Source organism: Amblyomma americanum, chromosome 1 (assembly GCF_052857255.1).
Source record: "Amblyomma americanum isolate KBUSLIRL-KWMA chromosome 1, ASM5285725v1, whole genome shotgun sequence".
In the NCBI taxonomy this organism is placed as follows: Eukaryota; Metazoa; Arthropoda; class Arachnida; order Ixodida; family Ixodidae; genus Amblyomma; species Amblyomma americanum.
In genome coordinates, this window is record NC_135497.1 from 177054831 (window position 1) to 177079553 (window position 24723).

Sequence of the window (24723 nt, forward strand, 5' to 3'; positions counted from 1 at the left end):
AACGTTTTTGCTATCGTCATAAGCGTTCCCCATTGGGTTTCTATGGGAGTGTTAACTGCTCGATAAGGGTGATGGAAAAAAATCTAAGAGAAAGATTTTGCTACACATCGGAAGTATTGACCATTACCTTCAATATTTACATAACAATACCTTGCAATTTTTCAATATTCAAAATCTTTGTGCAAGAATGTTGCACATGAGATACGAAAGGCTCAGCTGAGGGATAGCGCAGTGAAAATTGATGATATTAAAGAGTTCAAAATGCCATGTTTTGCCCCAACCACTGAGGCAAAAGGAGACGCCCTTCCAAATCGAGATATTACGTACCGTCTTGCAGTGAAGGCGCATGAACTTGGCTCCATGAGCACTAACAGAGTCTCTCTGACACTATCGGCATGACAAACACCGTATAGAGACAGGACCGACACTGTTTTGTTCAATGAGGCACTACAGAACAGGCAACTCTAAAGCCAAGATTTGCGTGTAGCTTGGATATGAGATTATATTTAGTTTTATGCTTTCTTCGTAGCGTTTTTCTGCTTTAGTGTTATGGTTGGTGCTCGTTCGCTCCCTCTCTGTCGAATAGACATGCAATTTATTCCGTTTCTCAGTACCTGAACACGAGCTTTTGAACGTGACTGTAGGTCAAAACGAACAGAGTTTGTTTCGTTGTCAATGTGCTGCACGAGTAGCCTTCCTTGCTCGCCGGAAATAGTGGGGCGCTCAGGTTGTAAAGAAAGTTTGTGCATTTGCTTCCTCTCATATTCTCTGACTTTATGCACTTTTGTATGCTCAGACCATCCTAAAGAGAAATAAAACAAGGGCAGAGTTTTAGAGCAAGAAATGAAAGCGGTATAATTGATTTAAGTCCCTGAAGAACGCCACAAATGGCGCTCTTGTCCCAAGTGTAGCTTGCTGGTAAAAAAATTCCCTCGTAAGTGCGTAAGGAGCCAAATTCATAAACTTTGCACGAGATAAGACCCACAGCCAATCGTAACAAATAATACTCAGGCTAATCCAGGACGCCTGGCCTGCTGAACTGCAAAGTTTTGAAAAAATGCGGCGTGCAGAATTTTGCGCCTTTCGTCCGCTTTTTCGGGCGCCAAGGTTCACTTTCGCAATCCTTTTCCTACAAATCTCCTCAGCGTCAGGCTCATTTACAGTGGACATGTGGAGCGTCAAGCTAGCTAGACATCCAGTTAATACAATTACACATTTGAAAATTAGAGGGCGTTAAGTAAAAAAAATGCCGCGTTTTGCCCCGTGTCTAGTTTCGTCCTACTCTCCCCTAATTCGGTCGTTTTGAATGGTTGCTATGCTGCAAAAGGGGGCCGTTTTAATTGTTTTAGAGCAATTATTTCCAAAATGAAGCATAAGGCGGGCAGCGTAGAAAGTGTCAGAGGGAATAAATGATGTCCACGTAATTGTTTGCGGTGGCGAGGCAACCACCTCGACCCAGAGAAAACACAGTGGGGGTGACTTTAGGTGGACCGGTAATTCTTCCACAGGCCGGCTTCATGGCCGTTAAGCAGGTTCCCTCAAGATGCCGGCAACCCGGCAGCAAAGCTTCCCGTCTCACCGGGTCTACGTAACGCTGAAATGCGCGCGGCGAAGTGAAAAACGCTTTCACTGAAGTTGCGACGCGGCGGGTTTGCAGCCGCGTTGATTCATTTCCGCGGCGGAGCACTGATGCGCACTTGAACGGCTGAATCCAACGCACCGCACGCTGAACGATTTTCTATTCTGGGCGCTACCAGCTGAGGCGAAGAGACATCTGGGATTGGCCTGCTCCGCACCCTCATCTCTTGCTCCTTTTCCTTGGTTGCTTCATCGGCCGTTGCCTATAGACTGGGGACGTTACTTCCGTGTTATCAGTTGTCTCCGCGGGACTCCTTTGGCCATTTTCGCCCGCTCAGGGTAGCAGGAATAACTACATTCACCAAAGGCAGAGCGGCATGCACGCGCATTTCAATGGGGAGCCTTAGTCGAAGAAACGGCTTGGCGCGCCGATACATATGCTCGTTCGAAAGAGACGGCAGCTGTGATTAATGCTAGCAGCGTGACCACGCGATGAGGTCGGCGACGTGCCGACCTCTTATTAGTGCGAGTTGCGAGTGCAGCAGCTCGTGCGCTTGCAGCCGGCTGCCAGCGGCGGCCAGCGGCACCGGCGTGGCATAACGCTAAGCACGCCGCGATCAGCTTGCACTTCATTTCTTTTGCTTTATTTCACCAGCTGCACGTGGCTGCCACACGCACTGGCAGAGGAACCTACCTGCTCAGTGCACGTGCAGTGTAACGCCAGAATTTCGGTACGTTGCTTTCCTGCAGCGAAGCACTGCCTATAACTATTCTTTCGTCATTGTATTTTTTTTTTGTCGGCGCATTTCTTTCCTTATTCAGCCGTTTATAGCCGTCGGGAACCGAAATGCTCCTTGAGGCAGCGGTTACGTTTACCGACGCCTTTGGAAGCTATCACGTCCTTACTTAACACACGGATGCCGGATTATTCCTATGAGCGATATAGTGCCGTCCGGAATGGATTTGGGATGAAGGTGCTATACGAGCAACACTCTGTGTATATGAGGATGCGGGTTCTCCAAGACCAGGAAGAAAAAAAAAACAACATCAGTTCATGAATGGGAAAAAAATAAAATGTCGAGAATATCGACGCATTTTCTCTGCACTTAATGCCTCCAAGAAATGAATTGAATGCACTGAGTCGTTTTTTTTTTAGAAGCTGCAGGGCGCCGCCGCATTGGGCGCATCAAGAATGCACGCTGCGTGAGTTTCAACATTTCCCACCCAGCGGGTGGTCGCTCCAGGCGGCGCCGATCACATTCGAACTGAGTAGGCGCGGAACACGAGCAGCAATGAAGCAACTTCTCAGCCCACACAGGCTCGAACTCGAACGTCCGGCTTAATGACACTCGTAATTACAGAGCCCGTTTGTGCACCCTCGCTTTTCAACTCGAGAGGATTACAACCCGAGATGCCATCAAAAACAAAACGCTTGCGAAAGCCTCATGAGTTCTGGCGTTTCGATAGCCGAGTTCCGTGAGCGAAGGCGATGCACGCTGAGCGCACAGAGATAAAAGTACCTAACAGAAAGGAGCGCGCATCGAAAGCTTCGGCAACGCGCACCACATCCGAAGACATGCCCGCCGGAGGAGCCCGCGACAACAATCGAACGTTGGGCAACCGGGTATGGCGAACAAGAGGAACACTTGAGGAGCATGCAGACGCATCCCCAGGAGACAAGATTCGCGTCTTATCAGCTGCCAGCGTCGCTCGCTGATATAGGCTCCGCGTAGAAGAACATGGCCCGCGGGGGACTCATTAGACGCGCTGCGGGACAGCACTGCCGCTGCCGATCAGGGCTGTGGGAAGCGGAAGCGGACGCCTCTGTTTCCAACAGCTCCGCGCAGCGGCATCTTAGCTTGCTCGCTTGCATGGTCATTTTGTACCACTGCTGTCGTGCCATGCGCGCAGCGCTGTAGCTCGACAAAGTTATGTAGGTTACGGTGCAGTCGACTGGCTGTGCATAGCTTCCGTCAAGAATACTGCTGCCGCGACTCTGATGTCTCATAATTTTCGACAAAGGGTTCATTATGCCAGGCGAAGGTCTCGGTATACCCGTGAGAAAGTGCCATCCTCCGGACACAGCACCTGACTGCGTTGTGACGCTGTATAACAAAAGGGGTACACTGACTTCTTTGCCTTAATTGTGCACTCCTTCACCCTTGTTTGTCTTTCTCTAAGCGTCGGAATATAGACAAAGCTGCAGTATCGACATCAGAAGGAGAGGTTATACATCTAACAAAGGTAAAAATCGTCGAAGCGCAACTGATTGAGGAGGTCTCGTTACAGCAACAACTATGTGACCTCCTTCTCCATACTATTTTTTTCTAACCTCAGAGCAATAACCGAATAAAAGCTGGTTCTGATTCTGAGATACTGCACTGGAAGCTACAGGAAATCACGATTGTTTGGTTGTCAGGATAACACTTTGCGCCAGTGCCATATTCTATGGCGGCTCAGATGCGAGAGAGAGCCTGCTGTTTGTGCAATCTCCACACAGATGTAGGTTAATATCAGCTGCCGAGTAGTGACGGTTTTAGGAAAATTAGAATACGCGCTGATTACAAGCAGAATGTTCATCCCCTCTTCACGGATTTAGTGTTCTTTAGCAAAACAGCCCCAAACATTCCGAATAAATTTGACATGCAGATTATGTTGCTGCGTGTAGTTTTATGTTTAGGCACAATTGGAAAGAATGTAATAGCAATAAAATGCCACACCGTCTTTAGATTACTTCCCCGCACAGGCTGTGACTCAACCAGCCGAACAGTGAAGTTCGGAAGGTTGCTGTCGAAGAACTTGCAACTGGCCGGCCGGAAAGGTATTTTAGATTGACAAACACATTAGACAGTACCATGAAAACGAATACACACCGTGCGTTTCTAACACTTTAGTTAGCTTTCGTTTTCATTGCTCGCTACTTTTTTTAGCATCAACCGTTAGCTGGAATACAAAAATCGTATCAATTGATGGAGTCGGTTAAGAAATGCTTCCTTATTGTTATTGTGCTTGTTGCAAATGAGCTTAGCATATGACCCATCTGAAGAATTAACGCTGAAGATCTTGCTTCATCACACTGCTCGTGTTTTATTTATTTTATTGCAAGCCAAAATGTGTGACCCACGCAGAAGGGGCAAAACAAAACAAATACAAGTTTCTTCAGGCGTAAGCTGTCTCTAATCCGCCCATCTCGCTTTAACTAATGTACTTGTCTTTCGCATGCGGGAGCGTCCATCCGAACGTATGTCTACTCAGCCTACCTCCTTTGCATTATTGTCTCTTACACCGTTCATCGTTCCCAAGCGGCATGGACTTGCTTTCATGAAACGCAGCGGCTTTTTTGTTGGGGGACTGCTGCTTCTAAAACTCGTTATTGTATTGTGTGTTTTTGTATCTTCAGCGTGCTCACTGCTACCTCTAACGGAACGTTGGCAGAGGGACGCTGGTGGCCGCCGGCGAAAGGCGTCGATGGCGTTTGGTACTGAGGGCACTGGCCCCGTGCGCTCACATCGTGAAAGCCTCGAGTGCCCTTCTTAGGAGCCTCAATCGGTGTCAACAGGCAGACTCTAGTCGTTCAGAGAGCGCTGCACAGTTTATGCTTGCTCGGTTCTCACGCAAGAAACATTTGTTTCAATGCGAGTTTTAATATTTATTCACGCTAAGAGTGCGGTGCCTGGCGTTCTTCAATGCTCCATGTGCGTTTGCACTCCGACCGCATGGTCCTCACTGATCACCGGTGGGGTGACTTGGACCCCACAAGAGTTTTAAAATTCATGATCTCTCTTCTATATGTTTAGTTTCCTCCATATGTCCTTTTATGCTAGTTGTGTGTAGGATAGGTGACTGGACATATTATGGTGAATTTAGCCGCCGCGGTGGCTCAGTGGTTATGGTGCTCGGCTGCTGAACCGAAAGACGCGGGTTTGATCCTGGCCGTGGCGGTCCAATTTTGATGGAGGCGAAATTATAGAGGCCCGTGTACTGTCCGATGCCTGTGCACGCTAAAGAACCCAGGTGGTCGAAATTTCCGGAGTCCTTCACTACGGCGTCCCTCATAGCCTTAGTAGCTTTGGGACGTTAAACCCCCATAAACCGTACCATATTATGGTGAATCTTCCTGCATTACTTGTTTTTCTCTCGAGCTGGTACACTTCCGTAAAACAAGTCGCGATGTTGTGCCATCATATAATACAAAGTCTAACTAAGTATCACACGCAACGCTGCAGTCATCTCGTTTTGTCTATTGCCATAAAAATCAAAAGCAGCAGTTGATATGCAGCGATAAGAATAATTGGCTGGTGCAGAGCCGTTTCGTCGAATAGCCTTCGGCACCGGCAACCGTCATTCTTGCGAAAAAAAAAAAGGCAGCGCCACGTGCGTGCTGCGTGTCATCAACGCCTCCACCGGGTTGCGAAGTGGGTGCTAGCGTTCGCCAGCAGCGGCGCGGCAGAATACGATCACGAAAGACGCGGAAATAAAACAGCAGCGCGAGGCTGGGTCGCTTCCGCGAGAAAAGCTTCAATTCTGACCTAAAAACAAGGCCTGGGACATTTACGAGCCGCAGAAATGAAGAACAAGAGAGAGAGAAAAAAAACGCTGCTTTGACGAACGTATCACCCCCGTGCCGCCTTTCCGCTCTTGCGAGCCGCAGGCATAAAATGCTTGACGAGCATTAAGCCAATGTATACAAGTTTGCAAACACTCCCGGCGATAAGAAGCCGCTTGAGACCTTGGGCAAGAATGTGTGACGTAACGGAGCTCATAAACCTCCGCACAGCAACAGCGACGCGGAGCACGCAACCAAAGTATCTTCGCCTTGTGTTGGAGCCGTCAACGATACCGATCGCGTAGTTAACGAACGTCTACGACCAAGAGTCCGCTCGCTGAAAGCGGCCGCCGCCTTATTACCCCACAACTCATACCAGCGGAAATTCACTGGCAGGGAAGACCGAAAACGTGCGCCGCCACGCACACGCACGCACGCACGCACGCACGCTGCGCGACGCCCTCTCTTGCCCAAGGGGTTCACAGACGGGCCGTTCTACAGCGTCGCCGCCGTCTGCTGGCCCCAGACAGCGCGTTCAAGGCGAGGCCCGCTGCGGTCACGGCACCTCCGCCGTGGGCCATTCAAAACTACTTAAGGGCGCGCAAAGCGGGCAGCAGCGACGGCCGAGGCGTGATGCACGTGCGCCGCGTTCCTTTAACAAGGCGCTCACCAGCGCTCTTCGCATTCTGCGGAGTTTAGTGGCCTGACTTTGTTAGCTTACTTCTTCGCGTCCCATTAACTGCAGCGGACGGAGTTTCGAATAACGGAGGTCTTCGCCGGGCTTTCCTCTCTCCCTGCGCTGAAAAGTGAGGCGGAAATATGTTCTCGGCAGCTACCAGAGGGGATGGACGGCGATGATCGCTGTCACTTATAACAGTTATTACGCACCTTTTAGTAGGACGTGAAATGGTTGTCTGGATTTTGGAAGAAGCAGTGGGAAGAGGAAAGCACAACGTTGGCTTAAAATTACACACAGAGCGTTGCTGGCGGCGCTTTGTGGAGCGTGTTCTTTTTTTTAAACACCGTCGGCTGCGGTGGAGTTCAGGTTCACCGCTCTGTGTGATCTCGCGTTCTTGTGCCACTGCTGTCAAGATGCAACACTAACTAGGCTAAAAATCTACTCCGAATGCTCGCATCAGGAACGCGCTTTAACTAAGATGTCACAAGCAGAAAGGTTGACTTCAATCTTCTTGCTCAGGGGGACTTTTTTCGGCGGCGCTGAGATCATCCTTGCTTGCCAGAGGGTTTTGCTTCATAGCTGCGCATTTCACACAGAACCAACACCCTGCTTGCTTATACCTCTTCAAAACACAGATCGCACAGATTCTGCAAGCGTCACACGTCTTCGTGTTTCGTGTCGCGCTTTTGGCCGCATGCAGAAACGAAAGACAAAAATGAAAATGCACGCGGTGGCCGCACTTCTTGCTTTGGAGTTAACAGCGAAATTCACGCTACGGAAATCGATAGCGCTACGACGACGGAGTAATATCTTACGGAGGCTCACACAAGCAGACAGGAGAAGGAACTCATTTTCTGACAGCGATTTCACAGCTGTATTGAATGTAAAAAAAAAAGAAAGCCTTCCAGGCCGTGCTGCCGCAGTGTACGACGTCTTGCGCCTCTTTATGGACATACACACAAATCAAGACCGTTCTATCCTGACAGGAAAAAAAAATGCCGAAGAAAAATATCAACAGAAAAAACAGAACCGCACAAAAAAATGACGTATTAATCAGAGAAGCCCCTGCGATGTCCCGCAAAACCAGAAGCTCGAAGAACGCAAATTCTGCATTTGAAGAATTGCCCTGATCACTAACGTTTCTCCCTTTCGCGCGTTCAAAATCTAAATATAGGCGGTGCTGACACAAAACCAAGGAAATATGCGTAAGGCGCGTCGGGCTATTTTTATTATGACACAAAAAGTGCATGCCGACTTAAAGCGCGCTGCCGTAGGTTTCAAAGAAAAAAATAAAGCACGCGAGCATTACATGTCCGAGACTGGAAACCGCGCGCGTCTTATAGCACATTAACACGAACTTCCGTGTTTTTCAATCGCTATTTTTGAAACACGGGTACAGGCTGAGTTCAATAAGTTTCAAGCTTACCAGAAAAGGGGCAAGTCTTTAAATCAGAGCACACGAGCACACGTCAGAGTGTGAATGCGCCTTGTTTTTCAGGGCGGAATTGCTTCGGATGTACTCTAATTCCTCACGCAAGAGAAACGTCTCTCACGTGCCTCAAAATTGCATACAGCTACATCTCTCATTGTCCAGAAATAGGCGTTTCCGCAGGCGCCCACGAAGCGGGAAATTTCGATCCTTTCGCTCCAAACACTGTCGGTTAAGTTGAGGGACCCCTTATATGTCGAAAAGCCATTCATCGTAGCACCCGCAAGCCTAAGCTTCGTTTACTGCCAAAGAGCGCTTATAAAACAATCGTTCCTCAGCGTGGGTTCAGAGTGACTTTATTAAATGTGGAATATTTCATGATAGCATTTTAGACAACCTAGGTCGCACTGGCCATGCACTTAACAGCAGCCTGGTTGCACGGTGTTATACGCCAGAACATCTCGCCATGGGTGGACTGAAATGCAGATTAGAAGGGAGGGGTGGGGGGTGAAATTCTTCATGAGAAACTCCCTGGGTGTACATATTTATTCTCTAAGGATATTGAAGTACAGTCTGCAAATAAGACCGCTCCCTCCCAAAGTAGCCCATAAATCCACCCCTGCGTCTCGCGCCTACTCCATGGTGGAACAAGGTTGGTCTCATCCACATATATTATTGCAACATTTGATTGGAATCGATAAAAAAATCACCTTTAAACAGCAAACAATAGAAAACGAAATAAGTTTCTTTCCTGAGCGGTAATCTAGAAATAAGTTTTAATGAAGGATATGCATTTGGTAAAATTTTGCCAAGTGAATGATTATACGATAAATGAGCGCGTAATGAGATTCATGAAATTTATAAATTAAGACGCTGTTCAAGAAAACGGGAAGCTCCAGCTAGCAACCTTCACACAAAAATAAATTAAGAGGCGCTTTTCTCGAGGAATAAAAGACCCAATAACGGAAAGAGTCTGTGTAGTGAATGGCTTTGCAGATTTGTTTTCAGAAACTTACTATTAGACACTTACGGAGTTTAACATGTGTATAGACGTGACGGGACGATGAATAGATTCAGATACGAGCCTCGGCTAACACATCTCGTTAGATCTACCGCTATTCGTAGCTTTATTTCATGAGTCGCAGAAAAACCGCGATCAGTTAATGTGCTCAACACCCATATATTCGGATGCAGTGCAGCCAGATTGGAACAAAGACTTCATTTGTCTGTGGCTTTTGACACCCACTTAGAGACACAGTGCATATTTATTATAACCGAAGTTTCCTATTAACCGTTAACGTAACCACCGTGGTGGCACAGTGGTAATGGTTCTCTGCTGCCCACCCTAAAGACGCGGGTTCGATGCTGGCCGCGGCGGTCGCATTTCGACGAAGGCGACATGCTAGAGGCCTGTGTGCTGTGCGATGTCAGTGTACGTTAAAGAACCCCTGGTGGTCGAAATTATCCCGTTCCACTGCGGCATACCTCTTAGTCTGAGTCGCTTTGGGACGTTAAACCATTAACCTGACCATTAACCACGAACAAGCCGGGCGGGTGCTAGAAAGCAGGCAAATGCGCCCTTCCATGAGACGCACCATATATTCCGTCACACGTACCTCTTGAAAGCATCACACTGCGTTGATTTTTCTATCGTGACGAATACAGCCGCTAGAACTGATAATAGAAAAAAAATTGAATTTCAAGCAACAGCACAGCCAGCTTTATTTTAAGTCTACATAACCTCATCTATATCTATTTTCAATAAAAAGTGTGTTTACAGCGTTTCACAATAGGCTTAGCGTGGAGCGACCACTCGGTGAAGTGAGTGGTTTATTCATTCGGTAAGCGACTTCTTAAGTGATTCTCTGTTCGCCTTATTCTTGAAAGATTTGTATCTACATGCGATACGATGAGACAAACTTGGTCAATAGCGGTGTAGTGCTGCAGTAATTCCTCAAGAGACATGGCGGAGCTTGCACACACACTTTCCCCGACCTGTACGCAGAATCCTGCACGATCTAGTTACCCCACAAGCACAGAACGTGAAGAGAAGTTAATCAGACCAAACAACTAAAGTAACGTTGTCAGGTTAACATGGCGAAATTCAAGACGGGGCAGAAACTCGCCCCTAAAATAAATGGGTACATAGAAACGTGATTTCAGTGTAGGAAGGTGCAATGAACAGCGCTTCTTTTTTCTCCTGCAGTTATTAAGCTTGTGTTTTATGGTTCATATTGAAATTGCCCATTTTGTCTTAGATTTAATTCGATATTACGTAAACTGAAAGAACAGGATGTCTCTGGCAAAATGCATTCAAATAGTGAAATAAAAATGAATTGCATATGCTCCCCAGGAACGAGCAAAATTTTCAGTTTTTTAGACAGTCTAATAATGCTGTTGAAAAATAAGGATATATATATATATATATATATATATATATATATATATATATATATATATATATATATATATATATATATATATATATATATATATATATATATATATATATATATATATATTCTTTAATGCTTTTCATTGCTTTAATCTTTTTCTTATAACTTTTTTATTGATAACGATATCGCGTCCTGTGACCGCTTACTCTTATTGCGCGTTCTTAATGGTGTGCGTTTAGGGGATGGTTTGGTTTATAGTGTCCCAAAGCGACTCAGGCTATGAGGGACGCTGTAGTGGAGGGCCCCGGAGTAATTTCGACCACCTGGAATTTTTTAACGTGTACTGACATCGCATGGTACACAGGCCTCTTACATTTCGCCTCCATAGAAACGCGACCGCCGCGGCCAGGATGGAACCCGTGTCTTTGGGGTCAGCAGCCGAACGCCATAACCACTGAGCCACCGTGGCGGCTACTAGAGGATCAGGGTCCATGGTAAGAGGCGATGTGTATCCGTGGCCTCCGTGTGTCCTGCGATAAAGTACAACAAGCGCTGTATATCAGCTCACTGATTTAATCATGCCCTGGCAAGTGCCTGGCTTCTATAACGGCGTCACTCCAAGCCATATTACTTTAAACATCTATCGAGCAATTCAATGCTGTGGACTGTCTGGTAACGATCTTTGCCAGCATTTCCAGAAATATCATGAAGAATTAAGATATTCCTTCAGTTAGTTATTCACAGGTTGATAGCTAAACTCTGGTCCCATCTACTTGCACGTAATTGCTATGCTTTTTTTTTGTAATCACCTTTAGCCTTTTTTTTTCGAAGCAACAGGTTAAATTCAACGCATGCTTCCCTGGTGAAGCATCATGAAACGCTTATTCAGCCTCAGTCAGTACTAGTGCGTAATCTCATGTTGTATCTCTCCCTAGCAGCATCATCTATTATGCGAAAAAGGTTGAATTTCTAGTTCTCTTCCTTGCACATGTCCGCGTTAGGCGGGCTTGAACTGTATACGCCTGAAATAATACTTTTAATAGAAAACGCGCGTGTTTCCACTAGCATATGAACACTGTTGAGAAAGAGGCATCTATATTTTCTATATATATCCTAAATGTATTTTCATAGGTACAGTCGCCCACATTTTCAGCTCTCTGGCTCAAGCAGAGAGCTCTTTGTACTCGAGTGCCTTATGACGGAGCGAACTAGCGACAATGCCAAGCTTAGGCGCGTTCCCAAAAAGCGCGCGAAACTGGGAACACCATCTACTAGGTTAGTACATTTACGGGACAGCGTAAGGCTCCCGTTCTACAAAAAATCCGACGCCGTCGTCTTAGGCAGCGCCGGCGGCGTGAGAGAAAACTCTGGATTGGTAGAAAAGGTGGCTATGGCGCACGTGTAGCGACAGATTTGAAAAGTGATTAATACCGAAAAGTGGTGATTAGAAGGTCGCAACATGACTCAAACATAATTAGGACTTGTAAGTATATAATGTAAATGAATTGTGGTGGAAAAAAGATTGGCTAACTAGTCGGGTATCAGACCTCTGGCCTTGGGTGTCCAATTGGACACGATACCGCTAGACAATACAGGAAGCTTTTCTTCATTGAATAGAAAAAAATGTCACTCATGTCACAAAACACCAGGTTGCGTAATATGACCCCACCGTACTCCCGCAGGTTCCCACCTTCCCAAACATCAAAATTCTGGGAGGCATACACATGCGTCTAGATAGGGGAGCCATCTAGACGGCTCTTCACGCTCCAACGCTCACTGCTCACGTGGCCAAGATTTCAATGACCGCGATGATTCGGCGTGGCGGTCCATCATACGGCTCTTGCAGAGACTAACTAGTCCCGTCAACATAAATAGGCCACACGATACAGCGCTGTTTTTCTCAATAGGCAAAAAACGAATACTGTAGGGCGTGAGTTCAATTTGCTTCTTAAGCGTGCGCTGTAATATGTCCCAGACGATCATAGCGTCACAGCTCAGAATAAAACAATGGTCAATGGTCTATGACGTATTGCACAGGCGGCAATTCACTGTCCATAGCACAATCATCTCCTTAGCATGAAGGCATGTCTTGACAGGCAGCGTCAATATGTGCGCTTTAAAGAAGAATGTTTTTGAACCAGATGAAATGCACATTACCTTAACTTGTTTTGAAACACTGGTGTCAAGAAACTTCCAAAAAGGTTGCCGATACAACGGTGCAGGAAACAAATACTCAGTAAGTACCTCCTGAGTCGTCTGCCTTCTGGCGAAGTTAGACAGATAATCTAAAGGAAAGCGCACAGTGAAGAAATTGAAGGTGTTAGCAACTTCTTTACGGAATCCCCATAAACGCTCCTCACGAGTGTGTCCCGTCGGTGCGAATAGGAAAGGCAAATGAGCACTGAGACGCCTAATAAGCACAGCTACTAAAAAGGAATGGTTCGCCGATAAGAAGAAGAAGAAACGCTTAACAAGCCTATGCACGAATAAGTGAACAAGGCCTATTCCACCAGACTCTAGAGGAAGAAACAGGTTATCGCGATGGATGGGTTCCCATTGGGAGCGCCATACGAAGGTAGCAAATATTTTGTGCATCACCTGCACTTTCTTCGTCGCACAATGGAGAACCTGCAGGACACAGGAAGGGCTTGGTTAAATCAGGACTTTACTTGTATGTCGTGTGGTCTTTCACGTAATTATTGTGACTGTGTAAGAGGAAACAGTGTCCGTATCTGCGTGGGTGAGAGGAACCGCTGACGAGTCCCATTAACGCTGTCGCGTCATGCCCTGAAAGGCGGAGCGTAAGTGTCCCTCTACTTTTTTTTCCGGCTGCTGGCGCACATAAGAGTCAGAGGTCACGAGGTATAGCTAAAGGTTTTCCTTACTTTACAGTGCTAGAGACGTACACTGCTGATGTAATTAAACATTCGCTACTCATTTCCCTGCTAGAATGCACGCTATATACTGCACACAAATATCAGATGTGGAAGTGTTCGAGGTCGTGCTTGTTAGCGTGTGGCATTATAGGAACAGCACAGAAGACGAGGCAGCCGACAGGGCGCTGAACTCTGTAACCTTTGCACCTGTCTGGCTTCGCTGTCCACTGCCCCGACTTTTTTGCTGCTCCAGAACGAAGCCATATATGTCCGCATCAATCTATGTATGCACTCACATGCCTGTGTAAATAATGCACTGAGGTAATGGAAGAGACAAAGAGAAAAGGTAAACGCAAGCCAGAGAGGTTAACCAGAAGTTCAGGTCGGCTACCCGGTAGTGGGAAAGAGGGAAGAACGAAAAATGGGAAAAAAGAAGGAAATTAGAAAGAGTCGAATACACGCACACGAGATGAAGCGCGTGGTATAATTGCACATTATTGTTAGAGCTGGCGAACCGCAAAGTGTACTTTATTGATCCCTTCAAGAGTAATCAGCGTCCTGGATGACGTTTCTTTCTCAGCAGTTAATCGATAAAAAGTATGCTGAGTTGTCTCCTACCGATAGTTGTTTTATAATGTCGTTGTGCAGCGCCGGAATAATAGAACAATTTTATTTGAATTCAATCACTCTCTTAACCTTATCCCTTAGTTGATGCGTTCAGTTGACGCCACGCCCCCCTAATTCCGAGATGCTTCAAACGGCACAGCCCAAGATAGAACGGAAGAGAATCGAGGGGAAAGAATCCTTACATGTACAGGCGCACGTGTGTTCCGACAGATAGCCACAAAGGGCCCAAATTATCTACACGCCTTGCGCGCGACCGGGACATCATAGTCGGATGCACCTTGTATTACCAATATGCAGGCTGCATGCATCGAATTCAGGCTGCATGCTTAAGCTGCGAAAAAAAAAATCAGTTCTTTCTCTACTCGAAGGTGCGAATATTTGGAACTCCTTTTCCTGGATCGCCTTACTTTATCGTTCACATGACCTGCAGTTTTCTCTGATTGCTTTTTCAAGTTCTTCCCTTTTCTACATTTCTTAATAAAATATCCGGTGGCTCCTCGTAGAGGTCTTAGTTTTTTATTTCCTTCTCGTTGAAAAACAAAAGACAAAATCTTACTAAGCGGTGAAGAAAATACCGCAGGCAAGGTTCGATAAAGTTATTCGCCAGAGATAGTACAGCACCATTATCTGTGGCTGTTTCGATCAGAAGCCAGGCCTTAGAAATGGCGTTTACGAGAGCCGTAGATTTTCTAAATTTTGCCTAGAGAAAACGCTGATGCCACCGTCTATGCGAGCTTCTTAAAAGAACACTTCATCCACTGTGGTAATGCCGGGGAGACGAGATTTCTTACTTTGTATGGCTAGTGTAAGCTCTAAAACATAACTAGGGCTGCAGAAATATAAACTTTGGGAAAGAAAACTATTGCAGAAAAACGTTTTTTTACGACCAAAATCTCCTAATATAAAATCTCTTTACTGTGCATTACAATAAATCAATCGAAAAGCAGATACGTCTAAACAAGCACCGAATTTACCCAGGGTGGGAGAGGGCTTTCCCTTCATGACGTCAAATGTAGCTAACCTTCCAAAACATTTTTTTTTTCGTTTGACAGACACTTTTCCGGGCAAGTAGGATTTCAAAAAATTGTTAACGCTTAAAATACCACACTTTGGAAGCTTCCGTTTCAGAATTGTTTAAAATAGAATCGTCTCATTATTAGTCTCTTCTGCTATTGCGGGTTCTTTCTCTATGTTCGTGCATAGGCTATTGTTTGTGCAATGCGAAGCTTCTGTGAGAAACTTTTTTGCACCATGATCTTGTGCTGCGCTTAAGGATTTTGCTGAGAAAAACATGAATTAGGAAGCGGAGACCTGTCCTACCACAAGTAAGTGTCGGCCGCGTTCGTGCCGACGAATGCATCATGCGAGTATTTCCGTGAATTAATCTGTGAAGTTGAAGTCACTTCTGCATGCAATGCGCGGCCACCCTGAGACTTTGAAATGAAGCAGATATAACCTTCGAGGCGTACGGTTAACTTAAGGGGAGCTTGTCTATGTAATTCGGGCATCCAAGAAATAAGTGTCCCCGAGAATGTGCAGGTGGTCACAGTAGCTGGGTGTTGAGTTTTAAATTCACAAAAAAAATTGTCCCGGTGTTTTAGTAGTAAATGCACAGGTTAACGTTAGAAAAACCCAGTTTACTGCGTAAATGGCTCGAAGCGATGGAGCAAACGAACTTCAGGCCTAGCAGGCACCAGTCACGGTGTTCAGCTCACCTCGAGGCAAGCCCCTCCGGATGCATTGGATCTGAAATGAACTGCCTGCGTAGATGGATAACTACGGAACCACAAAGCGCCCAAAACATAATTGATAACGATACTGAAGAACCAAAAAATCCAATCCATAAACGACCAACAAGCCACCACGTGTCAATCTTAAGCCAGGTCTTCTCGGCATGCCTAGGGCGTCTTTGATGGATAAAATGCCGCGCCGACAGCTTTCCCTATGTTTAATATATAGAAACTATTTGGAGTGAACGGTACGTTTCGAGAGCTGCAAGTACGAAAAAGAAAACGGGAATCTGCAGCGGTCGTGCTACCTGCGGAAACTTATCATGCATAGACCTGCCGAACGGGTGCCTAGATAGAAACAGAACGTGGCTAGAAGCACATCGAAGAACAGACGATTAAGACAGGGATTCGGTAAGCTTCAGTTCTCGCCTTTCGGCGAAGACAAGCGCGCACCCATGCAGCTCTTGCCGAAGTTGACGCCGGTTGTTCAGACGTTCTCGTCATCGGTACACAGTCACTTGGAAACCAATAGAAAGAACGCCCCCGTTCAGTGCTGCATCGGGATTCAGTGAAAGCAGAATGTGAAGAGATGCGGTCACGTAACATGACACTTAAAGCAGCTTAGCAAGGCCGTGTTAACTGATCATAGCAATTTTTCACGGGCCATGCCAATTTACACAATGTTGAGTTAACTGGCACATACAGTGTAACAAAATCTCGCCATCTTGATTTTAGTGTTTTCCCCTTCAGCGATCTCAGTAACACAAAACAAAAGCGAGGTGTTACGAAATGAAAGACGGCGCGGAATAAGCGGGGCGTTACCTCGTCGCATGGGTGTTGGTAATCTATAGTCGTTCGATTGTGAGCATCGCTCGGCAAATGTTAGCATATGACGAAACCCTACCGATACTTGGCAACATGAACTAATTTGCACACTTCCGTCTTCGTGCTGCTGCCCAATCACAAGGGCGCACAAGAAAGCTTCCCCTGCATTTAAGTGCATCATGAAAACACAAATAAGCAACGGCAGCACGGCACTGTTACTAGAGCAAGGCAATACTGTGTCTTATTAGCTTCCCCGTGCTAGCCCCTAGGCTCCAAATGCTACAGCCCAGAAGATACGGCCCAGCAGGAAGCACATACGCGCAATTTGACAAGAAAATTGCGTTATATCAAGACGGATGCCTTCCACGTCAGCGCCGCAAATGGACCTCATGGAACTTCTGCATTCCTTCCTCGAGGTGTCGATTCGAGAGAAGCGTTCTTGCTTCCGACGCTAGCGCCAGCTGTGCGTGCGTATGCACGCATATAAATAGTACCCTCCTGGACAGACCCAGGGTGGTGTCTGTTGTTAAAGGCAGCCAACGTCTGAGAGCAATGCAGCGTAGGCGGCTGAACGCGGCTCCAGGAGCGGGATGCACGGTTGGCTGCACGTGTGCCTGTGCTGCACAGATGAAAAATTGCGGCAGGAGTTGAGGAAAAAAAGATTAGTAATTAAACGACTCCTTTCCCGAATCATTTTGTTTCTCCCGAGGAAGAGTTTAGGTTTTATTTCAATAATCCGTGCCCTTGGAACATATACGTATAATAATAAAATTTTCATTTTTTATTAGACGTTTAGAAGGCGTTTCTTTATTGAGAGCAATTAACTTGCAAAACCTTGCTTCGTTGTCAGAGTTCTGACAGTGTCAAAAAAGCAGGAGGGCTGCAAATAAAAGTAGGTGGAGCTGGAAACTCTTAGCTATCAGGCCCCTTAGAGCTACTGAGTGAAAGGTTTTTAGTTCATTTATTTTCGTACCGCGGAATTTCTAACTGTGAACTTCAGGGCTACGAAAGATGTTAACTATGAACGGCGATGAAAAGAAAACCGAAAGCATTCCACGTGAATTTCTTTCCCATGTTTGTCCTTATACAGAGTGGAGAAATCTCATTGAATTTCAGTTTTCGAAACGACTGGCTTTCAAAGTGTCACTACAGTAGTAGGTAATTAATCACATCTGCTACTTCCTGCCTAGAAGCACAACCGCAACACCACAGAGTAACCTTCTATTCAGGGAATTTCCCTTTTTTTTATGAGCCTCATTTAGTGAAAAGGGAAGTTTTATGGAGTTTAGAGGAATTTTAAGAAGCGAAATTTTTTCTATTTTTTTCCAGATTGACGTAGTCTTCAAGCTGCTGCAGGAGAAAACAGCCTGAAATAGGAAATTTTGAGTATAATTGAGGGAATTTTCGCCTAAGCCGTGGTATATCACTGACAACATATTGACCAGGAGCATGGCAGCGGGAGTGCTATAAGTTTGTGTAAGTTCACTGCACACCCTGCTTTCTTCCTCAAAGCAGGACAGAGTTCGCGTTCCCTCCTGCCGTCATGACATGGAATATTTTTTCCTACTGCGCCATTTTCACCTGCGTGTCAAGGAAAAAGGGCCAAAAAATATTCACTTCTGTCATTCATCTTAGAGCTATGTATATCAGCATTGGTATGATGAGGATGTCGAGCCAGCTCACTTTACTTGGATGACTAACACTCGTCACTGAGGACCCATCGCTTTCGTGTTCGACGATTATAGTGCCGGTATGATATAAGGCCTCAGCTACTAAATCAAAGTGAAACGACTGAAGGCACACCATGTATATACAAGTGGAACACGCCTGAGGATGAATTTGGAAAGTTATTTTATTTCCGCTTTCCTTCTCAGCCTCTGATAGAATTGGCCTTGGCAGTGCACTAAACGCACTCCGGCGTTTTATGCTCCATGTGATAGAAACAAAATTTCAACGATAACTTAAAGACCTTTTGTGTCGACCGACTCACTGAGACAGCCGAAAAGAGCCTGATATATTCAGCAAGCAAATACGCCTGTGCGACCATATCCTATACTAGCGTTTGATTAAAGAATGTCAAATTCAAACATTCTGTTGCAGTTCTATCAATAACTCCGCCTCATTTACCTAAGAATTGATTGAAAAACTATTTTTATTGGAAGCATTGTTTTCTGTAGCCAGAATGTTCGATTACGGGCTCTTATCTAAATTTTAAGGAAACTCGGTCGTGCGCCTACAGTGAAAGGAGTCAACGATGGAAAAATCATTCTTCTAAGCAATATGCGACTCAAAAGTGTGGTAAGCAAATTTTTGAACATGTAATAACGACAAGATCTTACTTCAAATGCTCAATGCGTAATCTTGATAAGCATCCTCATTTTTTCCCCTGAAATTGAACCCAGGCCGGGAGTCTTGCAATAACTTCCTAATAAGTAGAACGGATCGGCTTCTCGAGAATCGTTCGACGAAGTGTTACAAGGACTATCTTCTCGCAATTAGGCGTCCTTGTAGCCGGGCGGATTGTCCGAAGCGGATGATGGACCAGAGCTATAATGCCACCACAAAGAGATGGCGTGCAAGGTCTTCAGTTATGTCCCATTGTCAAATGACGCCAACTGGGCACGCCAGACACGAAAGCTCATAGAAGCCACCGCTGAATGGATCGAATTGTTGCATTATATGCGTGCAGCGACGCCGAAAACCGTTTGCCTATCCGCCGGCGCAATGCAATCTTTTTCTGCGGCTAATGAACGCTTGTGGCCAAGTTTTCGATAAACACATTAACCGATCCTGGCTTCACCTCGTCACAGAGCACTAGGGCATGCTGCCTACGCTTCCGTGGCAGTTGCCTTCAGAGTAATGGCACATATCGCAACGGAATAATAGCGGCTCCCAGGCCCGGCGCGCAACTGTTCTCCCTTTCCTCGAAGCCTCCGACGCCGAAGACGAATTGGGGAACGCCAGGAAAGCGTCACTGGAGGCGGCCAACCAAGCGACGGTGCAGCCCACCCCTTCTCTCTCCTGCGGAGGAGCAGCCCTCTCAGCAGGTAGGGTACATGCCGCTGCGCGCGCTGATATAACCAGCAAAAGCGCAATGCACACACACATATGCTGGCGCGCTCACGCACGCACGCCGGGCGAGGGAAAGGCGACGCATAAACCGCGAGTTATTTTCCGCAGCTTCCGAGATGGGCTTTCTCTTTCGCAGCTCTTTTTGCTAATTCGCCGGACCACGCTTCCTTCCTCCGCGGTCTAAATCAGAACGGCGCGATCGGCGGCGGAGCAAAACACAAGCATCGTGCGCGGCAGCTCCTCTCTGAAGACAGGTCCTGCGAGAAGGCTCTGGACTCACCGAGGTCGTCCTGTTCCGTCTCCTCTGATGATGCTGCTCCGCGGCTGCTGCGTGCCGCTTTGTGTTTTGCTACCGGCGCTCCCTTTCAAAGAGAACGGCGCGATGTCCTGCGCCCCTCCTCTCACCCGCGTCTGTCCTGGCTCTCCAGACGAACCGCGTTCCGGGCGTATAAAAGGGCCTAACGGTTCGATCGGCGGCATAACGCAGCTTGCTCCCATCGCAAGGCACAACCACCAGCAGCATGAAGTCCACGGTGAGTCTGGGCCCTGGCGCCACACTCAGGACCACGAGCGCTAGCTGGTCGAGCGGTCGAGTTCGACAGTCGAGCTGCGCTAGGGGCGCGAAGCCACGGTCAGCCGCTCAAGGCTTGACACCCTAAGTGTCAGAAGGACTCGTAAGACTCCACCACAGACCTGAAATGGCGGCCGCTGCCAGGTGGCTGGCAAAATCTATGCCTCTGTGGGAGGACAGTACTATCTGGAGTAGTTGTAAAGCACAAGGAAGCGCATACCTATGCAGTATCAGAGTACAGGGCGTAGATTCCTCGTTCATAAACATAACGTGCTCTTTACGAAGGCAGAAGCCGGTCGACTTTGTACGTCACTAATTTTGAGTTCAGCATAGGCGAATAATTAACGTTTCTTTGAAAGGCCCACGTGCAGATTGCCTACACCGCAGTATAAAGAGCGAAGATTTCGGTATTTGTTGAAGGGCGAGAGAAGAAATTCGACGTTACCAAGGTGTCGGCTTCCTTACGTGCTGGATTTCACCTGCTTTAGTAAGATTGTGTAGTCTATGTAAACAAGCCGAGGTGTAGCGTCTCCTAAACAAGGACGCGTGGTGCGCGATAAACAGCACATATCTGACCATGTGTGCTGCTTATTGTTGCAGCCTCTTATCGTCTGTTCACTGGTTTGGGCAAGCCGGCAGTATCTAGTCTGCATGCTCACGTTCTGCTGAATGCTTAGAGCTTTGACATGTTATGTTTTATTATGAATTAGCGCAACTGCAAACAACGAAAAACGAAATGTCTAAGTACGTGTCCTCATCCTAGCCTGAGTACCCGAATAAGGCGACATACTTCGAAACACTGATATATTGCTGCATAAAATATATTCATGCAAGGGATTTCGCTCTGTGGCGCAGCAGTGCTGAAAAGCCCACTTTTTTACAGGGCCTGTTTTGCGGTCTCCTGCTAGTCAACGCCGTTAAGGCGGGCTTCCTCGGTGGAGGCGGTGGTGGACTAGGAGGCGGAGGTTACGGCGGCGGTGGATATGGAGGTGGTGGCTTCGGTGGCGGCGGCTACGGAGGCGGCGGCTATGGTGGCGGCGGCTACGGCGGCGGAGGTTACGGCGGCGGAGGCTACGGCGGCGGAGGCTTCGGAGGTGGAGGCCTGGGTGGCGGCGGCCACACTTCCACATACCTAGTCCGCACCGTTAGCAAATCCACCGGCGGAGGAGGCTTCGGTGGAGGCGGATACGGCGGAGGCCTCGGTGGATATGGAGGCGGCGGCTTGGGAGGATACGGTGGCGGAGGCTACGGAGGTGGAGGTTATGGCGGTGGTGGATACGGCGGCGGTTTGGGTGGCTTCGGAGGCGGTGGCTACGGCGGTGGAGCTGGTGGCGGCGCCAAGGTGATCATCATCAAGGGTGGAGGTGGCGGAGGACTCGGAGGAGGAGGATATGGTGGAGGACTCGGCGGCTACGGAGGAGGTCTCGGAGGAGCCAGCTACGGCGGTGGTGGATACGGCGGTGGTGGATATGGTGGCGGCGGATATGGTGGCGGAGGCCACCATGGCGGCTGGCACTAAGTGGTAAGCTACCTCATGTGATCTTACTGGAAAAATCACTACGCGTAGCTTTTTATACATATCTCTACTCTTCAGCACTATCCAACTGCAAAATGTAAGTTTGTGCCATAGACGGACCCCTCGCTATGAGCGTAATACTATCTGTGAATACGAAGGCTGGAAGAGTTACTAAAAAGCTCAGGGTTAACTCAACTTTCAATTCATTTTTTTTTGTCCTGAACTGTGATTGTTGACGCGCCACTAGGAATACTCGTAGCCTTGACGGTGCGCCAGTTGTTTCGACGGAGAGAAAAATATAAAACCTGCGTTTGGATAAGAAGTTGGAGACTTGAAAACAAAACAGAAAGCTGTGCAGGAGTACGGAAAATGCGGGAGTTCTTGCGTGTTTAAGTCATTAAACCGTTGTTCCGGGATTCGAGACAATCGTCGAACGCCAAACCGCGCTTCAGGTAAACCGTTTATACCGGTGCTTATTGGATTGAAATAGCATGCCGTGTATTCTGCTTAAAGATGTACAATGTAAAATGTCGCTGAGGAGGCAGGAGGCAGAGCACTTTAGTCGTGGGTAGTGTTTGGTTGGAAAAAAGCTCCTTTTACTTGATAACTTCTCATGAAACTACCTTCCAAGCATGCATACGTTGGTGATGTTGAGCTTATTGTGATTTTTTTCTCAAAGTGCCCGGAAAAATAACTTACTTCTAAAATAGTGTAAAATTACCCGATGTTGAGAAACTTCAGGTACTGCTGTCTTAGGGGTTGATATTTCTCAAGCCCATTCACCTTTTTTTTTCGTTCTCGCAATTCACAGCACTGAGCTGGAAGTCATTACGCAACAGCCTCTACGGCCATAGCGTTCCCCACCCAACTGTGGCAACAGCGGCCACTTCGAAGAAGCTGGAGCAGACCAGGCCCGAAATGCACTTCCAACATGGATTGGTCGTCGCGTTGTTGTTTTTGTTGTTCCTCGTTGTTGTTGATTCAGCAAACCCAGTCGTGATCACTGTGTTTCACCGCCGCATAAAGCGTGCAGCTTGTCGGGCCTGAAAAATCAAGCAGGAGCTAATTTAATTTTTCACCGAAATTTCGCTAGCCTGCGCTGCTGACTTTCATGGTGCCGCTTGTACAGAGATGTGTGACTTTACTACAAGTTGAATAAAAAATGATAAATAAACTTTGCCTACTTTTAGTATGTGATTCTTTAAAGCTATATGTGGGGAGTTTGTGCCGTCTAGTTCGCGGCCAAGATCTCTGTGCAGGCAAGACATTTATGCCGATGCGTTGAAAAGCTCCACATCCCACTTCCCACTTTAGGAATAAACAGGATGGGACATTACGAAGAATGGAAATACTTTTTGATGCTCCTTTTTTTTCTTTCAATATATTTTTACCAAATGCATACAGGTTCCCCACAAAAGCTCTCAGAACATCGAGACCACACACACACACACAAAAAACTGAATTTCCTCCCTGCCTATAGCGGCGCGCCGCATTACTTGAAGGGTGTATTGTGCAGATAAAGCAGGCCACAAAGCAAAGGCACACCCTTCAGTTCGTAGCTGCTTGGTTAGTCTCCCAAGGATTTAGGTTTCTTTTTCCGTATTGTGAAAGCTTTTGTGGGCACCTACACACAACAAATCTGCACTGTGTTAAGTTTTCATGATTTTTAAAAATCAGACGATGAACAGTACACAAAAGCCAGTTTTTCAGATAGGCTATATGACGAAGGGAACGCAAAGTTGAAATAGTTGTAGCTCTTAAGCTCGTAACTAAAATCAATCAACGCAATTTACAGTTGTCATAGTTAGGGGTGCGTGTTCGTTTTTTGAACATAAAGATGCTCTATACTGTTCCAATCGGTACGGGACTCTCGTAACACACCATGTATACAGATATCCGCATGCCTATTTTGAACCAAAGCCATATAACTATCCATGCGAAAGAGTTGATATCGGCGCAAAACTCCTCTCTGCTCTGTGGCGCAGCTGGTGCGTGCGATGCATCGCTTGTCAGCGGCGTAAAGCAGCACGTAAAGGTGGTAACTGTCCTCCTTTTGGCTTTCGGCTAGCAGAATGGAAGGGACGTCATACATGACACCCGCATCACACCAGGGAGGAGAGTTTCGTGCCGTTCATCATTGCGCTGCGTTTGTAATTGGGAGTACTGAGTTTGAAAGTTGGAAGCAGACATCTCGGTATGCGGTCGTACTAAGAAAATTGTACCAAATGGAACAGTCCAGAAATACTAAGCTTCCAACATAAATATGTACACTTACCCGCAGTCACTAAAAAGTTTGTTATTAGAAATTACTTAATTAGAAAATTCGTTTATGGTTTATGGGGGATTTAACGTCCCAAAGTGACTCGGGCTATGAGGGACGCCGTAGTGGAGGGCTCCGGAAATTTCGACCACCTGGTGTTCTTTAACGTGTACTGACATCGCACAGTACACGGGCCTCCAGAATTTTGCCTTCATAGAAATTTCGCCGCCGCGGCCGGGATCGAACCCGCGTCTTTCGGGCCAGCAGCCGAGCGCCATAACCACTCAGTCACCGCGGCGGCTCCACTTAATTAGAAAATTGATAGAGAAAAAAAATACAAGACTGCTGTCGGGTGATTTGAGGATATATTAATTGTTATAGTGAAATCTTACGTTGTAAGAAAAAATTGCGTTCATAAACGGTTTCCTGCTCATATGCTTTTTGTCCAGAATTGCTGGGTATGGTATGAACAGTTTTTTCTACTAGACATCACTTGGTTTTAAAAAATCGCTAAAGCATAGTTTTTAACAACTTGCACCGAGAATTGTTTCCTCGGCCAGGGTGTCGGGTATGTAAACACGAGGACATTGAGGCCGACATTCATTACTTACTGTGGGA

The 24723-nt window shown here is 46.8% G+C and overlaps 1 protein-coding gene across 1 annotated transcript; it reads left to right on the forward strand.

Moving 5' to 3' along the window:
* The first annotated feature begins 20134 nt into the window (after positions 1-20134).
* On the forward strand, positions 20135-23024 carry LOC144114248 (uncharacterized). Its single transcript, XM_077647851.1, has 3 exons — positions 20135-20291; positions 21213-21851; positions 22657-23024. Exons 1-2 carry the CDS (start codon positions 20280-20282, stop codon positions 21846-21848), a joined length of 648 nt encoding a protein of 215 aa, XP_077503977.1. The 5' UTR covers positions 20135-20279; the 3' UTR covers positions 21849-21851; positions 22657-23024.
* The last annotated feature ends 1699 nt before the right edge of the window (positions 23025-24723 follow it).